Source organism: Podarcis muralis, chromosome 5, assembly GCF_964188315.1.
Source record: "Podarcis muralis chromosome 5, rPodMur119.hap1.1, whole genome shotgun sequence".
Classification (NCBI taxonomy): domain Eukaryota; kingdom Metazoa; phylum Chordata; class Lepidosauria; order Squamata; family Lacertidae; genus Podarcis; species Podarcis muralis.
In genome coordinates this window covers 8,290,584-8,312,139 of record NC_135659.1, presented here as the reverse complement: position 1 = coordinate 8,312,139, position 21,556 = coordinate 8,290,584, and the positions used below count along the sequence as shown (strand labels likewise).

The following is a 21,556-nucleotide window of genomic DNA, read 5'->3' as shown; positions in this document are numbered from 1 at the left end:
AGTCCAAGCCTCAGTGTGACCAGCAGCAAAAGCTCCTTCAGATTACCAGCAGAGCTGCAAGGAAAGGGAGAGCTCCGTCTACCCCCCTCTCGCTGTTCATGCCGGAGGGAGGGGTTAAAGAGCCCCTGCCAGCTTTTTGATTGGGGCAGGAAGAGGTCAGTGGTGGGTGCCAATATTGCTGCACTTTAAACTCTTGCTGAATTCCAAATTCTGTTAAAATTATTAGTTAACGGTTATTCAAACGTGTCTCCACCCAACCATCTGATCTCAACTGATGACTCAGAAGTGAAGGGCTCTGTCATCTGAAAGTTTCTATCAAAAGACTGTTATCTGTCCAGATACAAGTGCTCTACAGCAGTGTTCCCCAACCTTGGGCCTCTAGCTGTTTTTGGACTACAATTCCCATCATCCTTGACCACTGGTCTTGCTAGCGAGGGATGATGGGGATTGTAGTCCAAAAACAGCTGGAGGCCCAAGGTTGGGGAACACTGCTCTACAGAAGCAAAGCAAACAGCTTTGAAAATCATCTTATCTTACAAGCTATGAAATGCTCTAAGCCTTCGGTCCTCTACAGTGTCGCCGGAACCAATGAAGCTCAAGAGATCGTCTATCTGGGCTATCCATTCAGAAACTGTCTGGAAAAATTTTATCCACTCCGTTTCATGCATAGAACCCTTTTGCTTGTTGGCAAGCAGCTTGAAGCTCCAGTCTTCCAAGCTGTTGATCAAAGACGTTAAAATTCTAGCAGATCCTGAAGAGGACAAAAAAAAAAAGTAAAATAACAAGGAATGATGTAGGAAGGCAATTCGAGTTAAACATAAACCTAAGGGGTGGAAACACCATGCTAAGGCAATGCTTTCGTCAGTGCAAGCAAACGTTTCTGCTTGCCCAACAGAACGATGCTGTTATACAAATCTACGGTGCAACCACAGTTGGAGTACAGTTTACAGTTCTGGTTGGCTCATCTTAAAAAGGAAAAGGATCAGAAAAAGGTGGGCAAAATGATCGAAGGGATAGAATGACCTCCCTATGAAGAAAGGCTGCAGCCTTTGGAACCTTTTAGTTTAGAGCAGGCACCCCCAAACTCGGCCCTCCAGATGTTTTGGGACTACAACTCCCATCATCCCTAGCTAACAGGACCAGTGGTCATGGATGATGGGAACTGTAGTCCCAAAACTAGTGGAGGGCCAAGTTTGGGGATGCCTGGTTTAGAGAAACGCCAAGTGAGAAGCAACATGATAGAAGTTTATATAACGATGCGTGGCATTGAGAAAACGGAGAGAGGAAGTTTTTTCTCCCTCTCTCTCCTAACTATAGAACTTGTGGCCATTCAATGAAACTGAACGTTGGAAGATTTGGGACAGGCAAAAGAAAGGACTTATTCACACAGTGCACAAACTATGGAACTTGCTCCCCAGGAGGCAGTGATGGAGGGCTGTCAGTGGCTACCAGCCGTGAAGACTATGCTCTACCTCCAAGTTGGAGGCAGCAATTCTTCCAAATACCAGTTGCTGGGAACCACAGAACGGGAGAGGTGCCCTTGTGCTCATGTTCTGCTTGTTTCCCATGGGCATCTGGTTGGCCACTGTGAGAGCAGGATGCTGTACTAGGTAGGCGACTGGCCTGATCCAGCAGGCTCTTCATATGTTCTTATGAATCGTATCAGGAAAAGGTTCTTAATTTCCTTTGCAAAATCCAGCTGTTTCTCACCGTTATCTCCACAAATCCTTATACGGTACTGCTCACAGAGAAGAGTGGTCTGCTTGTTGATTCTCTCCAGCATTTTCAACTCAACAGGCATCCTTCCCTTGAGAGTCTTGTGACGCCCATGCACAACAAGTCCCAGATCGACCCATTGCTTCTGTAGATTAATAGCCGCCGTGAGGGGCTCTTGCCTCAGAAGGAGGATTTCTCCACCAAACTGCGCCAACTCCTCATTCAACATCTAGCAGGAGAAGGAACAAATCCCATAATTTCCTGAAACCTTTCTCAGGGACTGTATGCTCAGTTCAAGTCCATGCAACAAGGTGAGCTCCCATTGCTCTGTCCCAGCTCCTGCCAACCTAGCAGTCTGAAAGCATACCAGTGCAAGTAGATAAATAGGTATCGCTGCTGTAGGAAGCTAAATGGCATTTCCATGCGCTCTGGCACTCGTCACGGTGTCCTGTTGCGCCAGAAGCAGTGTAGTCATGTTGGCCACATGACCCGGAAAGCCTAACCATTTTAGGACCAAACAAGATGTGAATTCGTGGGCACTGGAAGGGTGCCACTGTTTATTTATTTATAACTTACAGAAAATCAACCCTTGCCCCTTCTGGAGCCTCCAAATTTGACTGAAGTAATGAGTGATGTGGGGATACTCAACCTTTTCCCCGTGAGCAATTTGCTGGGTAAGACTTGCTCTGCCCTCCCCTATGCTGCTTTTCTCCACACAGAAGAAAAAAGATAACACATAACTTGTGTCCTTTCACACAAACTGGAGAGGAGTGAAACAGCAGAGGTAATTCTGGTGAAAACACACACATTCAACACCATGCTAAGACTGCTGCTTTCCTTGAATTCAGAGCCCTGCCCTACAGCTGCAGTAAGCAGAGGAATTTCACAGTCCTCCTATGCCATATCAAGCTTGCCCTTTACTGGCTGCAGTGATAATATGAGTCAATAAATACACTGATAAACATTAGCAGAAGCAGTCCTAATTAGGGACTGAATGGCCGCACAAGCCACTTTTAGCTTCCGAAGGCAGAAGAACATTTAAGGACAAGAAATAAAGTGATGCATGATCGGCTGCCTACAAACAAGCATGTTACCTGCAGGGAAGACATCTAAATACCCAATACATAATAATATTTAATACCGTGTTCGTTGTGATTGGTACTGGAAACCCCTTACCTTTTCCCAGACCTTCAGATCCACAAGGATTTGATCCAATAAAGAGGCGCCTTTTGCAAAAGTGTAAGTTCCTTTTCCACTGGGAAGTCAAAGAGAGGAGGTGGGAATTACATAGCAAAGAATACACACTCTTGTCCAGGGTGTCTAAAATCGGAATAAACTCCTGCTGTGTGCATACCTTGCTTGAGACACAAAGAAAGAAACTGAAGCACTTTCAAGGGCCTATTATTTGGAACTTACTCTGAATGGGTTTATCACTGTGGCATTGCTTACCGTATTTTTCGCCCTATAGGGCGCACCGGCCCATAGGGCGCACCTAGTTTTTTTTGGGGGGGGGAAATAAACCCCAGCCCCCAGAACAGGCTGCTATCCGCAAGCCTTGGGAGGCCGGCGGGAAGTCGCGCCGGGCTCCCAAGGCTTGCGGAGAGCTGCCCAAAGCCCGGGGTGCGCCCCGCTGCGCTCCCCGGGTTTCGGGTTCCCAAGGCTTGCGGATAGCTTCCTGAAGCCTGGAGAGCAAGAGGGATCGGTGCGCACCGACCCCTCTCGCTCTCCAGGCTTCAGCGAAAGCCTGCATTCGCCCCATAGGACGCACACACATTTCCCCTTCGTTTTTGGAGGGGGAAAAGTGCACCCTGTAGGGCGAAAAATACGGTAATTCATGGATGCCACAAAGGGTCACCATCCCTAGCTTAATGAATCGCTTGGTCAGTCTAAGGATTTGACAAATGAACTTTAATATTCATTGATGGCCTTTGCAATGCAGCACCTATCAGCAATTAGGAGAGCACAAGAAATAGTTCAGAGAGAGCTTTCCAGTTTCAATTTAGGGAGAAGCAACTATGACCATGAAGCAACTTGTGTGAATATATTCTCTGAGAAATACAGGCAGGTTCGGTGGAGCCTACTGCACGGTTATCTGTTTGCTTCTAATAGGTTCTGCTTCTGTAACTGTAAATAAACCAGGTACAGTGGTACCTCGCAAGACGAATGCCTCGCAAGACGGAAAACTCGCAAGACGAAAGGGTTTTTTGTTTTTTGAGCTGCTTCGCAAGACGATTTTCCCTAGGGGCTTCCTTCGCAAGACGGAAACGTCTTGCAAGTTTGTTTCCTTTTTCTTAACACCGTCAATACAGTTGCGACTTGACTTCGAGGAGCAACTCATAGCACGCGGTGTGGTAGCCTTTTTTGAGGTTTTTGAAGACTTTGGTGATTTTTGAAGCTTTTCCAAAACTTTTCCGACACCGTGCTTCGCAAGACGAAAAAAATTGCAAGACGACAAAACTCGCGGAGCGAATTAATTTCGTCTTGCGAGGCACTACTGTATTTCAAAGATAGCTAAGGAGTAAACCTTACACAAATTTCAGGATTGATGAGATAGGTCAGCTGTATGTGAAACTAGTGTTAGCTCAGTGCTGATGGCAACCTGATGTTTAAATCAAGTACACATAGTGGCACCCTTAAAAAATTAACCTCCTTTTTTTTTTAAGGAATCAGAGGAAGCTGAGCTGATTTAATATATATTAACAAAGCTGTATTCGACAGATGAAAGTACATTATGTTTGACATGACTGAGAATCGTGGACTCAGGGACAAAGAATTATGAAGCGTTAAAATCGAGATGTGGAAAATATGGAAGCAACGAGGAGAAGCAAGATGTGGAGATATGCTTCAGAGATCCAGACCATGGGGAGCTCTGAAAAATTAATACATATAATTTGGACTATAATTTGGTCTTTTTTATTTTAATTGGAGTACTATGATTGGATATATTAAATGGATGTTTTTTATTGGACAATCAATAAAAATGATTTAAAAAAATAAAAACAATTATCTTTGAACATGTACTGCTCCAGGGAATGTGGAAGGCAGCACAGAGCCCCCCCCCCCCCAATAATAAAGGATCATTCCTTGAGACTCACAGAACATGATTCTGGAAGTAACTGAGCCAACCAGCCAAACCATTCTGAATACTCCTAGCCCTGTCCCTACTGGTTTCTTCGATTTGTTCCACTTCTGTGCCAATTTGGCTCAAGCGTTCCCGAAACTCCTGTGTCAGCTCCTGCAGAGTGGAAAGATCAGTCGCATCCTGAATGAATCACAAGAGAAAAATGGGATTGGGGGGTAGAGAAAGAATCCATAAGAAAAATAGATTTTTAAAAAGCCATAAAAATCAAAATAATCATAAAAGCCTGCTTACAGCAGACATCTAAATTGCAAAGCAAATAATATTATGCATATTTCCACAGTACACACAGCTAAAATCTTACAAGTGCAACACTAACATTCAAACATGCTTCACTGGACATATTTAGACTGGGACATAGGCTTTTAATCATATGAAGCACTAGACACACTGCTGCCAGTCAACACTACCAGCTTTTTAGCCATTTTGCCAGCCTGGGCCCAACTAACATGGAGTGTCATGAAACTGTTCTAAATATACAGTCGTCCCCAGCTCCCTGCCCCACTTCTCTAGGAGTACTCGAGCAGAAATGTAATCCAGAAAAATAGACTGTGTAATGGAGACACATATGCCCAGAATCAATATTGTTGCCATTGTTGTATTTGTATGACGCCCTTCATTCAAAGATCACAGGGCAGTTCACAACAGAAAAATACAACACGAGAACACAAACTACATTGGAAAACAAAAGCAAATCAATAATCCCCCCTCCCACAAACACATTTTAAGGGCCACATAATGTTTAATAAGCCAAAAGCCTGGAGTTATGGAGAAACATTTTCAGCTGGTGCCTCCCTGGGGAGAGCATTCCACAAATGGGGAGCCACCACAGAGAAGGCCTGTTCTCCTACTGTCGTACTCCAACCCTCTCATGGAGGAGCCACATGAAGAAGGGCCTCAGATTATGATCAGAGGCCAATTCATATGGGAAGAGGCAGTGTGTGAGGTTTTGTGGTCCTGACCATTTAAGGCACGGGTCCCCAAACTAAGGCCCAAGGGACTCGTTTATCCAGCTCGCGGCGACCCCCCACTGCCGCTGCCCGCTCTTACCGGTGCTGCGCTGCGTGGCTGCCCACTTCCGGGTCAGAGGAGCACCAGAAATAGCTTGTGCGCATGCAAAAGCGTTACTCGCACATGCGCGTTATTTGTGCATGCGCGTTATTTCCGGTGCACATCCGGGTCAGAGGAGGCCCATGCACATGCGCACAAGCTATTTCCGGTGCTCCTCTGACCCGGAAGTGCGCCGGAAATAGCGTGTGAGCACGCGTATGGGCACGCGCTCCCCCGCCCTCCGTCCCGCCTCGCGATCGGCGCTGGAGACACCGGCCCGAGGCACAGTAAGTTTGCTGACCCCTGATTGAAGGCTTTATAGGTCAAAACTAGCACTCTGAATTGGGTCCAGAGACTAATGGGCAGCCACTGCAGTCATGCCAGGAGCGGTATAGTATGCTCAAACCATCTTGCCCCGCTGAGCAACCTGTCCACTAAATTTTGCACCAGCTGAGGTTCCTGAACTGTCTTCAGAGGCAGCCCTATGTGTAACACATTGCAGTAATCTAACCTAGAGGTTGACAAAGCACAGGTGACAGAGCATAGGCTATCCTTGTCTAGACAGGGGCACGGCTGAGTCAGCAGCTGAAGCTGATAGAAGGAACTCGAGCCTCAAGCGACAGCAAAGGATCCAGGAGTACCAGCAAGCCACCTTTCACACACAGCCACTCTGGAACAAACGAACAAAACTAGCTGACATCCCTTTCCCAGTTAGGTGCTCTTAAGCAATTCTACCTGTGATGCCAACATCATAATGAAATGCCTCATGCCTTTGACCCAAGCCTTTTCACTGTCATACATTCTGCGAGCCAAGATCAGCTTGTTCTTTTCAATTACCTGAAATGGAACATAAAATGATGAAAGGGATGGAGTGTGCCCAATTAAGTATGCACAGCACAGCTTAGACGTTTGAGGTGTTTCGTCAACAAAGCTGTAAAACTAAATTAAAAGCTGTTGATCGGTTCTCAGTTAATCTGAGCAGCATGTTTTAAGTGTTAAAAAAAAACAACCACAGGTGGCAAATGTCCTCTTCGCAGCATTCTTCCTTCTTATAGAAGAAGGGATATTTCTTCTAACCTGACACCCGATACAACTCGTGCATGCACCACAACCCAGCACTTGTGAGTGGCAGACACCCTCTTAGAAGAGTCCTTCTCTTTGGAGAGAAGATGGGGAATGTCTTTTCAAGAGGACGCCTACTGGCACCACATGATAACATTGAGACAGCTGTTCAGTAGTCTCCTTGTTTCGCAAAAAGACCTAAGGTGTGTTCCCCCAATAAAGCTTTCTTCATCAAATGGCACTCAAGATTGCAACATGGAGGAGGAGGGAATTGTGAATTTCACTGGCCAGGAAGGTGCATTGGAACAGCAATAGAGGAGGGGCAAAACCATCGCCGTTCTCTTCTCCACCCACCACAAAAATAAGAAGCAGTTTGCACTCTGCAAATTTGTACTTTCTAATTAGTTTGAAATCAAACTTAGTGCATTGTGCTATGCACCACATATGCACAGGGACGTTTTGAGTTCTGGTGGATGTCTACAATACCAAGGTACCAAAATATATTCCCCTGCCAGTGAAGATCCATTTCCAGAATTACAACTATTTCAACACAATATTTATGTTTTTAAGGAGAATAATGGCTGGTTAATGCTCTCAAACAACAACAACAACAACTGCTGTGTTACATTTATATGGAAATCTTCCCATCAATTAAAATTAACACAAACAAACAACTTTAAGGCACAATCCCTTCCAGGATTTGATGGAAGGCCCCTAGACTGGTGTATGTTGAGCTATGCCTACATTCTGCCAAAATGGGACAGTGGAATGTCTCGGAAGGAGTGGGACTATGTCAAACTCTGAAACTCCTTCAGATGTTGTTCTTGGCCCCTACTCCAAAGCCACACAATTCAAACCAAATAAATGGTACTCAGTCATAACACTGCCACTGTTGCGAAGGTCACTGGGTGAGTGGCTGCTTTGTGCTTTGTAATGCTTGTCTTTTCTCCTCATTTTTTGTACTGGGAGTACATAGGATGGCAACTAACTTATGCCAGCGTAAGTGGGTCATTGGCTGGAAGGCCCACAAGATTGTTCAACTAGACTTTTTAATTGTGTGACAGCTCTACCAAGAAACTGATGTCACAGAAATTAATGTTCTTCATGCCTTTCACCCCTCTGTTCAAAATGGGACAGTGGGTGTCCAATCCTGGCCTCCAACAAAAAGAGGGCACGTTTGGGGAGTTGTCTGTTGTAGAAGAGGCTGAATCTGCTCAAGCAGGAACTGAGCTGAAAGAGCAAACACTCTTGTGCATTTTTGAAAATATATTTACTTAGACTTTTGCAGGCTCCATAGGAGGCAACAGTGGGCAGAGTGGTGCCCGCAGACACCATGTTGGCGATCCCTGACTTACTTGCCACTGTAGAGATATATTTTTTAAAAACCATACAGCTAGCAGAGAATGAAATGCAATGTGCCTATTCTTTGTTGCCCTCTGTAAAATGGAAATAATTTGTTTTAAAGGAGATACTTTTAGTTTAATAAGTGATAAAGCAACAGAAGCAGCCAAAACAATCTAAATCAGGGGTCGGCAACCTAAGGCTCATGGGCCAGTAGTGGCCCACGAGGCTTGCCTAACCGCCCCATGGCGCCCCCTGGTGCCCCTGCCGCCTGCTCTTACTAGACCGACTTCCGGGTTGATGGCGCCAGTGCGTCTGTGCACGGGTGCTCCTCCGACCCAGATGTGCGCTGGAAATAGCGTGTGCGCACGCGTGCGGGACGGAGAAACGCCTGTGTGCATGCACACACACTATTTCTGGCACACTTCCGGGTCGGAGGAGCACTGGACATAGCGTGTGCACACACGCACGGGCGCTCCTCCGACCCAGAAGAGCGCGTGTGCACAGACGCTCCGGCCCATCCTCCAATTAAGGTTGCCGACCTCTGATCTAAAGGATCTTCTAGCAGAAGCACCGGACATAACAGGGAGAGAATAACATTTTTAACAAAAGCAGAAGCACGCAATGCCTCTTTGGCCAGCTACCTTGAGAGCCAACTCATACGTCGCATTGCTCCACAGCTCTTTTTCTTGGGTTAACTGGTGGATCTGGGCCTCAAGTCTTCTTCTCTGCAATTCATACAGTTCACGATATTCATCCAAAAGGCTGAAAGGGTAATGACATGAGATATAAATATAAAGGCCTTCTACTATTCTCCTACGGCAACCCTACCTTCCAATCTTATCTGGAACTCACTTTGCATTCATCTCGGAATCCTGTACCGCCTTTGCCAGCTCCTCATAGGCTTTCTCTGCTTCAACAGTGACTCTACGGTCATGTTCTCGGATGGTATTTAGCTCCCTGCAGTTGAACAGAGCAATACCCTCAGCTGCCTTGTACAATCACAACTTTTATTTGCAAAGTTGAATACAAACACCAGTCAATATCAACACCTTGTCAGTTTTCCTATAGCTTCCTTGAAATGGAATAATTCATCTGTAATGTGTTTGTCCATTACTCTCTGTGCCATCATTTCTCTGTAGAGATTTCTCATCTGTCTTGGAATTCGTTCTAGCAGCTCAACATACCTTTGTCTGTAAGAGAGACGATGTCAGAAAAAGTGAGGCGGGGGGGCGGAATAGCCCTGTTTCACTCAAGCATATTTGCTAAGCAATCATTTAAAGTGAGAATCCTTTCTGAAAATAGCTGGGGAACAATAAATATAGAATAAAGCTTTTTGCACACAAGCAGTTAGAACTCTCAATACACTCAGAATGCTGAAAACATGTTGATACTGCACAGCAAAACTGCCTTATCTGTCCTGACACCCATCAATATTATAACCTCAGGAAATATATTGGTGTATGAGAGGGGTAGCCAACGTAATGCCCTCCATATGTCCTTATGGGGAAACTAGCACTAGTTGAACCCATGCAAACCAACATTTAAATTCCATTTCCAGCTGATTGCATGTTTCAGCACTGCAAAAGGGCCCTAGCGCAGAAGTCAGCTATCTTTGTCATCGTGTGGATTGGAATCCTCATGCAGCATTATTAAAATGTAATAATCCCTGAGATATGTGTTAGGGTTTCGTTTCCTACTTTGCTAATGTTTGGGCTTGCTTGCTCTTTGTTAAATTAATAGATTAAAAGGTAAAGGTACCCCTGCCCATACGGGCCAGTCTTGACAGACTCTAGGGTTGTGCGCCCATCTCACTTAAGAGGCCGGGGGCCAGCGCTGTCCGCAGACACTTCCGGGTCACGTGACCAGCGTGACAAAGCTGCATCTGGCGAGCCAGCACAGCACACGGAAACGCCTTTTACCTTCCCGCCAGTAAGCGGTCCCTATTTATCTACTTGCACCTGGGGGTGCTTTCGAACTGCTAGGTTGGCAGGCGCTGGGACCGAGCAACGGGAGCGCACCCCGCCGCGGGGATTCGAACCGCCGACCTTTCGATCGGCAAGCCCTAGGCGCTGAGGCTTTTACCCACAGCGCCATTTATTGAGGTGCATGAGAGACAACTTGAGTCAAATCCCTCTGCACAAGGTGGAAGGTTTTTATATTTAAAAGGTGTCAAAGAAAGATGACAAAGGTAGCTGACTCTGCAGTGCTGCAAAATGCTGCAGCTTCAGAATTCTTCTTCTGCTACCCTTGGAGATGGCATGCAGGGCAACGATGTCCTGCCTCCTGGCCCCTGGAATCATATTCAGACCCCCCGGCTCTCTCACATTTCACCAGGCATTTCCCACACACTTTCAAGCACATCTTGAAAGAGGAAATAAAGAATGTGGGATGTGACATCACATGGACTAGCAAGTAGTTAAAAAAAATAAAATCAAAGGCAACATTCCCAGAAAGCTGACTTCTGCGCCTAGTGCAGTACCACAAGCTGTGTTTTTTCTGCACTTGTATATAATTGTACAGACACTCAGCCCTGCAGTGCAGGCCAAAATAGCCACCTACTCCTCTTCTTGCAGGACTAATTTTAAGGTGCTGAGCTCCTTAGATCGCTGACCTGAGCTTGGAAAGGAGCTCTCCCCGTTCTGCGCAGTCCACACTGACTTGCCGGATGATTTCATGAAACACTATGTTGTAGATGTTCTGTTCCACCTTAAGCACCTCCAGGACATTGTGCATCTTGGGAAAGAGGCAAGAAAGAAGTCATGATTTTTGTAGAGCTAAGCACAAGCTGTTTCATACTGCCTTTATTGTCATCATTGGGGGTTCTATTGCTTTTATTTATAGGCAACCTTGAAAGGATTTTTATTGAAAGGAGGCATATACATTATTTAAATTAACAAATGAATGGTCAGTTAAATGCTTCAGTCATGTTCTTAATTTATCAGGTGGATAATATTTTTAAATCACAAATGTGTTTGCTTGCATATATGTTTGTCCCTTATCTTAAATACAGTGGTGCCCCGCAAGACGAACGCCTCGCAAGACGGAAAACCCGCTAGACGAAAGGGTTTTCCGTCGCGGAGGCGCTTCGCAAAACGAATTTCCCTATGGGCTTCCTTCGCAAGACGAAAGCCCATAGGGAAATCTCCGGGACAGCGGGGAAGCGCAGCGCCTCTTCCCCACTGTCCTCGGACCTCCTCCCGCCGCCAGGCTTCGGAAGGCTGCTCCGAAGCCTGGCGGGGGGGGGGAGAGGTTTTTTTAAAAACCCGGGACAGCGGGGGACTTCTCCGCTGTCCGGGGCGATTTTAAAATGCTGCTGGGCGGCAGCGCTGACGCCCGGCAGCATTTAAAAAAACCCGGGACAGCGGGTTTAAAATCGCCCCCGGCGGCGCGTTTCTCCGCTGTCCCGGAGGGCTTTTGAAGGCAGGCGGGGGGAGCAAAGACTTTCGCCCCCCGCCCGCCTTCAGAAGAGGTCCAGGACCTCTTCTGAAGGCGGGCGGGGGCAAAAGGCTTTGCTCTCCCCTGCCTGCCTTCCTGGGAGAGCGGAGAAATGCAGCGCAGTGAAACACAAGACTGCTTCAGTGACACAGAAAGCTTTAAACCAGGAAGAGCAAGATGAGCAACAGCATTAAGAAATCAGTTACTGGGGAGCATGGATAGTATCAGGATCCTCAGGACCTGAGCACCCAATGCATTAGTGGCTACTATTTCTTGACACCTTAAAAAGCTAAAGGTAAAGGGTAAAGGACCCCTGACAGTTAAGTCCAATCGTGAACGACTCTGGGGTTGCGGCGCTCATCTCACTTTACTGGCCGAGGGAGCTGACGTTTGTCAGTTTTTCTGGTTCATGTGTCCAGCATGACTAAGCCACTTCTGGCGAAACCAGAGCAGCGCACGGAAACGCCGTTTACCCTCCTACCGGAGTGGTACCTATTTATCTACTTGCACTTTGACGTGCTTTTGAACTGCTAGGTTGGTAGGAGCTGGAACCGAGCAACGGGAGCTCACCCCGTCGATTTGAACCGCCAACCTTCCAATCGTCAAGCCCTAGGCTCTGTGGTTTAGACCACAGCGCCACCCGCATCCCACCTGGACACCTTCGAGAACTGCTAATAGAAAAAGGCGTTAGTCAACCATCCTGGCAAGCTGCATGTAAGTTCAATGTATGCAGGAGAAGAATGACATTATGTATCATATGCAGTCCCCCTGCGTCTTGGGGTGAGTTTGACTTCAGTGAAGGCCTGCATCACATACAAAAGGTAATCAAATGAAAGTGTAAATAATTTAAGCTAAAAGTACACAAGTCTCTGGAGTGTGCGCAATGACCAGGGCCATGGTATGTGCCACGGCTGCTTTTGGAGCCCCCATTTCTTGCTATTACGTTCCCAGTGACTGAAGGGACATCAGCTGCCTGCTTTTGCACTACCCTGCCTTTAAATAAATTATGTTATGAAGGAGCAAATCTTTATTCTTTGCCTTCTCGGAATCCACATGAACTTCTGTTTCTGACAGAACAACTGGCACAAAATGTTCAGGAATAGAGTACTCGACTCTGATTTTCAACCTGCTGATTTTCAACCTGCCAGTCAACTGTTCCTAGTAAGCATGTGCAGCCAGAGTGGGAACCCTAAACCTATTCCCAGAGTCAACCACTTTGTGGGGTGCATGGCTGATTCTTTCAACTGATTCTGATTCTGCTTGAAAGCAAAGCATCAAGAGTGCAGCAGATTCTTCCTTCGTAGCCTGGCTTTAATTTAAGCCATGGCTGCAGTAGAAAAATGCTCCCTTGCAGGTGCAACTTAAATCTAAGCCAGGGATGCAAAGGAAGAATTGGGAGTGTCCTGAGAGTGAACTCCTGCTTCTTTCTTTGCATCAAAAAGTCAGTTCTTTTTGAATGTGGCACCTTTTTTCGTTGTCATGGCAAGGAAATGAAAAAGAGTGCCAAGTTCGAAAAGCGATGATGACTTTGATGCGAGGGACGAATCGGTAGCATACTTAAGAGTGCACTGCCAATTCCCCTTCCTTTAGCCAGAGCTGCAGCTTGAACTCTCATATATGACGTCAGGTCTAGGGGAGGTGGGCATCGCTTGCCCCAAATGGCTGGGGGACAGACTCTGAGGTCTGGCAGGCCTAACGAGGCCCATAAACTAGAGGTTCACCAGCAATGATGTACAACATAACTAGAAGTGGGCAATATCAAGGAGGATGAGATTGAATCAGGATTGGCAGGAATTATTTACCTGTGAAACCCCTGTTACGCCAACATCCTTATTATTTGTTCCAGCCCTTTCCAGCATGGTGTCCATCACCTTCATCAGCTGCAGGACCTCCAGCCTCCCAGACGGCTTCCTAACAAGGCAGCAGCAAAGGGACATGCCTCTGATTTACAACACCTTCTATAGCATGCGCTACAAAAGCATCTTGATTCAGAGTGTCACTCACATGGATGGGAAAACCCTCAGTCTGTTTTCATCGTCTTCTAGTAGGGTTGTATATTTACTGCAACAGATTAATAATGATGATGTTAACAGCAATAGACTACTGTACTTGAAAAATCTCTTTGGACTCTAGGATTCAACCATTTATTTTATTTTTATTGTGTAAATTTAAAAATACAGTAGACTAAGAGACGGGCCACTCTGTTGCAGGCAAGTGAATTAATTGAAGAAGTTCTCTGTTACAATGAGACTCACGGTGACATAAAACAACTACAATGAACCTGAGTAAGGAAAAGCATGGGGCTGGGGAATGGTAATCTGCTCTATATTTCTCATGCAGAAATGGGGCTAAACTAGATGAGATTATGCATCCCTGTTTGTCCTTGTTCTTTCCCACCTTGTGTCATTCAAATTTATTTTCCTTCCAGTCTTAACTCCAGTACAAGAAGTGAATCAGGCTGGGAGAAAGGTGCCAGATCAGAGATGCCCAATGGGCAGAGTGGAACCCTGATTCACGCTTTCAAGTCCTAATTCAGATTTCTGGCCTCTGGGCTCTGTTAATCGATCCATAGTAGACAAATGTGCTTGCAGTTTCCCTCGTTCACATCTATGTTTGAGATTTTTTTATTTAAAAAATCTAATTCTAACTGAGACCCACTTCATTATACTGCCTGGCCATCCATGAGGAAGTCAGTTTGGGTGGCATTTTCAGTCCCTGGGTCTCTGTCTGAGAATATATGCAAGTTGAGCACCCCTTAGTTGAAAAATGGAAAGTGTTGAACTCGGCAAAATGGTGAAATAGAATTTTTATAGGTTTCCTGCCCAGATGCAGGTGCTTTTGGCCTTGCCACTTCATCCCATTTAGGAGGTGCAACCAGGAGCAGCTCGCCAGGTGGGGTGGAGTTGCAGCACTGGCCTCCTGGCAGCTGAGTCGCTGCTGCTCACCAGGACATGGAGGGGCAAGGCAAGGCGGTGGAACCGACCTGGAGCTTCAGCTGGTACACAGGCACAACCTCACCACTGCCTCACCTGTTCCCTCCGAGTAAGCAGTAGCAGGTCCACTGCTGGGAGGCTATTATTAGCCAAGTGAGTCACTCTTGGATGCAACGCAGGAGCAATTAAAGGAAGTGCAGGAACACTCACTCATCATAATACTCCAAGCGCAGGACACCTCTGTTCTTTAGAATATGAAATTCCTCTGGAACAAGACTGTCTGCTATACCTGTTGGCTAAAGACAGAACAGACGGAGAAGGTCTTAAAATATGCTACTATGAGGCATAGGGAATCCACATATTCCCAAGAGTATGGGTTTTTATACAGGCATACACACCTCCACTTAATGTGCATCCCACTTGCACACGACTGTGTTTATGTGGATTGCCACGAAATAAATATATAGACTTGCTTTCCCTCGCTGGAGGCCTCAGCTTGGTTTACAACTGCCTGCTTGTTTATCTGCATGCCTATCTGCATGCCTGCCTTCTGGCTGGGGCAATTATTCAGATTAAGTGCTTAACCGTCTTTAAGAAAAACTGTGATTAAGTGCTACAACTGCACAGGACTATTATGTACAGCCTAGAAATCAGTGGGTAAATGTTTTCTAACGGATTTTTTTTTCAGCCAAGCAAAATAAATAGGCAAATGCCATCTCAGACTCCTTGTGGCTTTGGGGAGTGAATTTAGCAAGCTTAGAAAACCACGGTACACAAAAATGGTAAAGTCCTCATTTTCAATTCCCACTGCTCATTCCAGATTTAAAATATTATGCTGGGTGAAAAAATAAATTCAGAACACTCTAGTCAATGCTCAGCTCAAAGTCCATCTTGTCTCTCAGCATTCTGAAAGAATTTGTAAAAGCTGATTCCTGTGTTTAAAGTTATCACAGTTTCTCGATACAGAGTCAGATTCAACTCACAAGTTTAGTTGCCGTGGGTTCCTGCTGCTGCAAATTTGTTGAAGTTTTGTGAGAGACAGGAGTTGGGGGAGGATTCTTTGCCTCTTTCTCAGCAGCGAGGTCATACAGAAAAGAGACATCCCTTAAAAGCACAAAGAAAACTATCACTCAGTTAAAAGGTAAAGGTACCCCTGCCCGTAATATCAACAACCTCAGATATGCAGATGACACAACCTTGATGGCAGAAAGTGAGGAGGAATTAAAGAACCTTTTAATGAGGGTGAAAGAGGAGAGCGCAAAATATGGTCTGAAGCTCAACATCAAGAAAACGAAGATCATGGCCACTGGTCCCATCACCTCCTGGCAAATAGAAGGGGAAGAAATGGAGGCAGTGAGAGATTTTATGTTCTTGGGCTCCATGATCACTGCAGATGGTGACAGCAGCCACGAAATTAAAAGACGCCTGCTCCTTGGGAGGAAGGCGATGGCAAACCTAGACAGCGTCTTAAAAAGCAGAGACATCACCTTGCCAACAAAGGTCCGTATAGTTAAAGCTATGGTTTTCCCAGTAGTGATGTATGGAAGTGAGAGCTGGACCATAAAGAAGGCTGATCGCCGAAAAATTGATGCTTTTGAATTATGGTGCTGGAGGAGACTCTTGAGAGTCCCATGGACTGCAAGAAGATCAAACGCATCCATTCTTAAGGAAATCAGACCTGAGTGCTCACTGGAAGGACAGATCGTGAAGTTGAGGCTCCAGTACTTTGGCCACCTCATGAGAAGAGAAGACTCCCTGGAAAAGACCCTGATGTTGGGAAAGATGGAGGGCACAAGGAGAAGGGGACGACAGAGGATGAGATGGTTGGATAGTGTTCTCGAAGCTACAAACATGAGCCTGACCAAACTGCGGGAGGCGGTGGGAGACAGGAGTGCCTGGCGTGCTCTGGTCCATGGGGTCACGAAGAGTCGGACACGACTAAACGACTAAACAACAACAACAACCCCTGCCCGTACGGGCCAGTCTTGACAGACTCTGGGGTTGTGCGCCCATCTCACTCAAGAGGCCGGGGGCCAGCGCTGTCCGCAGACACGTGGCCAGCATGACGAAGCTGCTCTGGCGAGCCAGCACAGCACACGGAACGCCGTTTACCTTCCCGCTGGTAAGCGGTCCCTATTTATCTACTTGCCCCCGGGGGTGCTTTCGAACTGCTAGGTTGGCAGGCACTGGGACCGAGCAGCGGGAGCACACCCCACCACGGGGATTCGAACCGCCGACCTTTCGATCGGCAAGCCCTAGGTGCTGAGGCTTTTACCCACAGCGCCACCCGCGTCCCTATCACTCAGTTATGAAGGTGCAATTGGTTCACTGTGCAGCCGCCACCTCTCTTCTGGTTATCAAGAATTCACTAAGTATCTGATCCAAAGGCAAGCCCTTTGCCATTTCAACCCAATAGTGTGTCTACCACTTTCTGCCAGAGTGTTCTGCCTCAAAACCATTGCTGCAGCTACAATCTTCCCATTTTCCCTGAGTACCCTGATTACGGTTAGCCACCCTCATATAACACAGAATCATAGAATTGTGGAGTTGGAAGAGTCCATGAGTTCTTTCTGATGTACAGTCAGAATCTTTCTTGTAACTTGAAGCCATTGATTCAGGTCTTATCCATGTGACAGCCCTTTAGATATTTGAAGATGGCTATCATATCTCCTCTCAGTCACCTTTTTTCCAGGCTAAACATACCCAACTCCCTCAACAGTTCCTCATAAAGCTTGGCTTCCAGACCCTTGATTATCTTGGTTGCTCTCATCTGCACACATTCCAGCTTGTCAATAGCCTTCTTAAGTTGTAGACACAGTACTCCAGGTGGGATCTGACCAAGGCAGAATAGAATAGAACGTGGGTGGCACTGCGGTCTAAACCACAGAGCCTAGGGCTTGCCGATCAGAAGGTCGGCAGTTCAAATCCCTGCAACATGGTGAGCTCCTGTTATAATAATAATAATAATAATAATAATAATAATAATAATAATAATAATAATAATTTTATTATTTGTACCCCGCCCATCTGGCTGGGTTTCCCCAGCCACTCTGGGCGGCTTCCATAGAAACCAAAAATACACTAAAATATCACAGATTAAAAACTTCCCTGAACAGGGCTGCCTTAAGATGTCTTCTGAATGTCAGGTAGTTATTTATTGCTTTGACATCTGATGGGAGGGTGTTCCACAGGGTGGGCGCCACTACCGAGAAGGCCCTCTGCCTGGTTCCCTGTAGCTTTGCTTCTCGCAATGAGGGAACCGGCAGAAGGCCCTCGGCGCTGGACCTCAGCGTCCGGGCAGAACGATGGGGGTGGAGACGCTCCTTCAGCTCCTGTCAACCTAGTAGTTTGAAAGCACGTCAAGGTAGATAAATAGGTACCACTCCAGTGGAAGGTAAACGGCGTTTCCATGCGCTGCTCTGGTTTGCCAGAAGCAGCTTAGTCATGCTGGCCACATGACCCGGAAGGACCTTACTTGTTATCCAGTAACCCCTGGCTATTACCAATTCTGGCCCAAAACATTTTGCTGCCTGAAATGAACCCCAAAAGGTGCGCCAATCAGATGCTTATGGAAAGACCACATGCAAGTTATGAGTGCAACAGCCCTCTCATGTTATTGTTCCCCAGTGACTGGTATTCAGAGACATCCTGCAGGAGAAATGGGGCAGGGAGCCAGATGGAGTGATGGGAGAGAGAGGGGGGAAGCAGACCCTGCAAGTGATCAGTTGAGAACTCTGGCAAGGAGGAGGGAAATCATGGTGGTGGTGGTCTCAAAACGGACAGTGCAATGGAAGAGAGGGGGGAAGTGCACTGCAACCAATCAGTTCAGGTCTTTTCCAAGAGCAACAGATTGCTTGATGGGAAGAGGTGGAGAAAGAGAAAAAGAAAGAGAGAAGACCTGCCTGTTTCTTGCCTCTGCTCCCAGCCACTTTTGGTCTACCAACCACCAACATCTACCCTCTAGTGCAGGGGTCTGCAACCCGCGGCTCCGGAGCCGCATGTGGCTCTTTTACATCTTTGCCGCGGCTCCGGGGCGGATACTAGCGAGGGGAGGAGGCGCATTGTGCGCCCCGACACTCCTCACTGTGGCGGGCGCTGTACTGGCTGTGACGTCGCATGGGGGCGGTGCATGCGTTAGTCACGCACCGTCCCGACGTCACCTTCCCGCCTGCTGTCAGATCGCGGCTCCGGAGATATGTTTGTTTTAAATGTCGCAATGGTTTTGCGGCTCCCAGTTGCTGTTTTTTCTTTGGAAACGGGTCCAAGTGGCTCTTTTTGTCTTAAAGGTTGCAGACCCCTGCTCTAGTGGATTACTCTCAGTGGAAGGCAAACTCCTTCATGGTTCCCCCTATCCCTGAGTTAAAATGGAGCAATGTGTTGACAAGGGGGGGTCTTGAAAGGGCTGGTTTTCAAACAGTGGTGGCCACCGCTTTTGCCAAGTGCACCACAAGTTAAACCCAAGTGTGAAACAGAGCCATCTTGCTGAATGCTGAGCAACATACGCAGCCTCCCGTGCACTGGAATGGTTTGGCTCTGTGGGTGCAGGCAGCAGCATGAGGAAACAGGCCAAAGTGCAGACTCTAGGGCATTCTTCCCCAGCCAGGTGCCCTCCTACGTTTTGGAATACAACTCCCATCATCCCTGATCACCAGCAGAACTGGCTGGGCCTGATAGGGGTTGCATCTAACAACATCAGGAGGGTGCTAAGTTAGCAAAAGCTGCTCTAGAGTCCTAGCTAGGTTCATGGGCATTCCTACTCATCTCCAAGCACACTATCACCTCGGGTTAGCCACTCTTGTGTAACACACTTAATGGGCATTTCCCTAGCAGTCTCCATCACCCTTGCACTGTGGCTCCCAAATCCTAGCACTGCTACTGGTTATTGCAAAGAGGCATGTGACGTGCCAGGGCCCTATTAATTCCATTCTATTACCTTCCAGCTCCTGTGAGGCAAATTGGATTCTCTATCAGATATCGAAACTTGTTTCTGCGTACAGGATGTTGCCAGACCCCATCAGTAGTACGAATGCACCCCTGAAGAGTGAACAGAAAAGACTAGTTCAAGAGGTTCTTCGGCATCAGGTGGTAAGCACAGACTACATCTCCAATATTGATAAGCCTAATGACACATTACACACAAATGCACATAGCAGTGAGACCCTGTCAGCTGTTTCTTCTAAGTCTTAGCTGAAGTCTTTTTATGAGCTGGCGAGAGATGCATGTGAAATATACATCAAAAACAGGACGGAGAACATGCAAAAGACAGATGCGATAAAGGGATGGGTTCTTTATTTATACAACATGCCCAAGGCATGTTTATTTGTTTCTTACTGAACCAATCTCAAAAGTTTCTGTTGCTGAAAGTGGTTTGTGATATGTATGATAAGGAACAAAAGCTGAAGTGCTAAAATCTCCTTAATAAAACTCTAAGTTGCCTGACAGTGCCAGTTCTTTGGCCCAAATACTGTCTCTTGCCTCCCCCACCATTCGGTGAACTTAAGGTTCTGAAGCATTTCTCATTCCGCCATGTTCCCAATACAGGAATGCTCCCTCTTGCAAAGCGTTGTCCTAAAATACTGATGTCTATGTGCACTGGCATAATTCACAGTCACCAGCAAACATCTATAGCAAGTGGGTTTGGTGGCAAATTTTGTATTTAAAAAGCAAATACTCATAGACTGGAAATGAACTTATGCACCTGAAAGTCTTTTATACTTTTTGTTTTCTTGGGGGGTCTTAAAACACTGGGACAGGGGACTGGGTTGGCAGCAGAGGTCAGTGCAACGAAGATCTCTTCTGGGATGAAATCACGCTGTAAAGATGTGGGAAGAGGCTTTGAACTGTCTAATGCAGCTGACTTGTCTCTTAACTGAGGGAGTTCTAGAAAAAAGAAAGAAACAGCAAGAGTAACTGTTAATATTTGGTGGTGGCAGCAGATTATCTCTACCCCCCCCAAAAAAACCCTTAAAGCTGACAATTCTATCACACACATTTCATGTTAGTGCTCAAGAATAACATTTAAAATCCGTATTTATCCCTAATATAAACTGGCCTTCGAGTAAAATTACAGAAGCCCCTGTTGTAACTGTTTCGTAGGAGCATTGCTAAAGGAGGAAAGAAGCAGCAACAACGGAGAAAAATATCCACTTACATACCATGCACTCTCAATCAAGTAAATAAATAAATAAATAAACTTAACTAACTGATCAATGGCATACAGATAACTCAGTTCTACCCGCCCCCCATATAAAGACTGCCACCCTACATTCGCAGTGTTCTTACTTTACCGCAGAGCTTCCCAAACTGTGTGTGGCAACATGTTAGTGTGTCAGTTGAAGTGTGTCATGTGAACAGTGCCCGCGCTCCTCCCGGGGCTGGAAAGGGGTCAGTTTAACCTCTGGTTTGCTCTGAATTACTGTGTCATGAAATGGTGCACATCTAAAGAATGTGTCACCAACATGAAAAGTTTGGAAAGCTTTGCTTTACAGGTACACGATACTCAGAATTTTTAAAAGGTGCTTGGAGCACTCAAAGACTCACATAAGAGATACATTGCGATATGCTTCTAATTTCTGTTCTTTGACATTTTCTCCATCTTAATTATGAGAGATCATCAGGGGATTTGGGCTGGGTGTTCATCAGTATGCGGATGATACCCAGCTCTACCTCTCTTTCAAATCAGAACCAGTGAAGGCAGTGAAGGTCCTGTGTGAGTGCCTGGAGGCGGTTGGAGGTTGGATGGTGGCTAACAGATTGAGGTTGAATCCTGACAAGACAGAACTACTGTTTTTGGGGGACAGGAGGTGGGCAGGTGTGGAGGATTCCCTGGTCCTGAATGGGGTAACTGTGCCCCTGAAGGACCAGGTGCGCAGCCTGG

General features: G+C 46.5%; 1 protein-coding gene across 5 annotated transcripts in view; it reads right to left on the bottom strand.

Annotated features, from left to right (window-relative positions):
• The window catches only part of AXDND1 (axonemal dynein light chain domain containing 1), a 41,754-nt gene that overhangs the window by 17,785 nt on the left and 2,413 nt on the right, over window positions 1–21,556 (bottom strand). For 3 of the 5 annotated variants that reach the window (XM_077928248.1, XM_028732375.2, XM_077928251.1), the window contains 15 exons: window positions 20,378–20,559; window positions 19,613–19,713; window positions 15,663–15,783; window positions 14,890–14,975; window positions 13,751–13,807; window positions 13,549–13,657; window positions 10,923–11,044; window positions 9,361–9,501; window positions 9,164–9,268; window positions 8,953–9,073; window positions 6,641–6,742; window positions 4,812–4,978; window positions 2,893–2,971; window positions 1,711–1,945; window positions 538–751 (listed from right to left, as the gene is read on the bottom strand). In XM_077928248.1, the coding sequence (XP_077784374.1) occupies window positions 538–751; window positions 1,711–1,945; window positions 2,893–2,971; window positions 4,812–4,978; window positions 6,641–6,742; window positions 8,953–9,073; window positions 9,164–9,268; window positions 9,361–9,501; window positions 10,923–11,044; window positions 13,549–13,657; window positions 13,751–13,807; window positions 14,890–14,975; window positions 15,663–15,783; window positions 19,613–19,713; window positions 20,378–20,559 (1,942 nt within the window). The remainder of the gene's footprint in view (window positions 1–537; window positions 752–1,710; window positions 1,946–2,892; window positions 2,972–4,811; window positions 4,979–6,640; window positions 6,743–8,952; window positions 9,074–9,163; window positions 9,269–9,360; window positions 9,502–10,922; window positions 11,045–13,548; window positions 13,658–13,750; window positions 13,808–14,889; window positions 14,976–15,662; window positions 15,784–19,612; window positions 19,714–20,377; window positions 20,560–21,556) is intronic. The other 2 variants (XM_077928249.1, XM_077928250.1) reach the window with 2 other exon arrangements.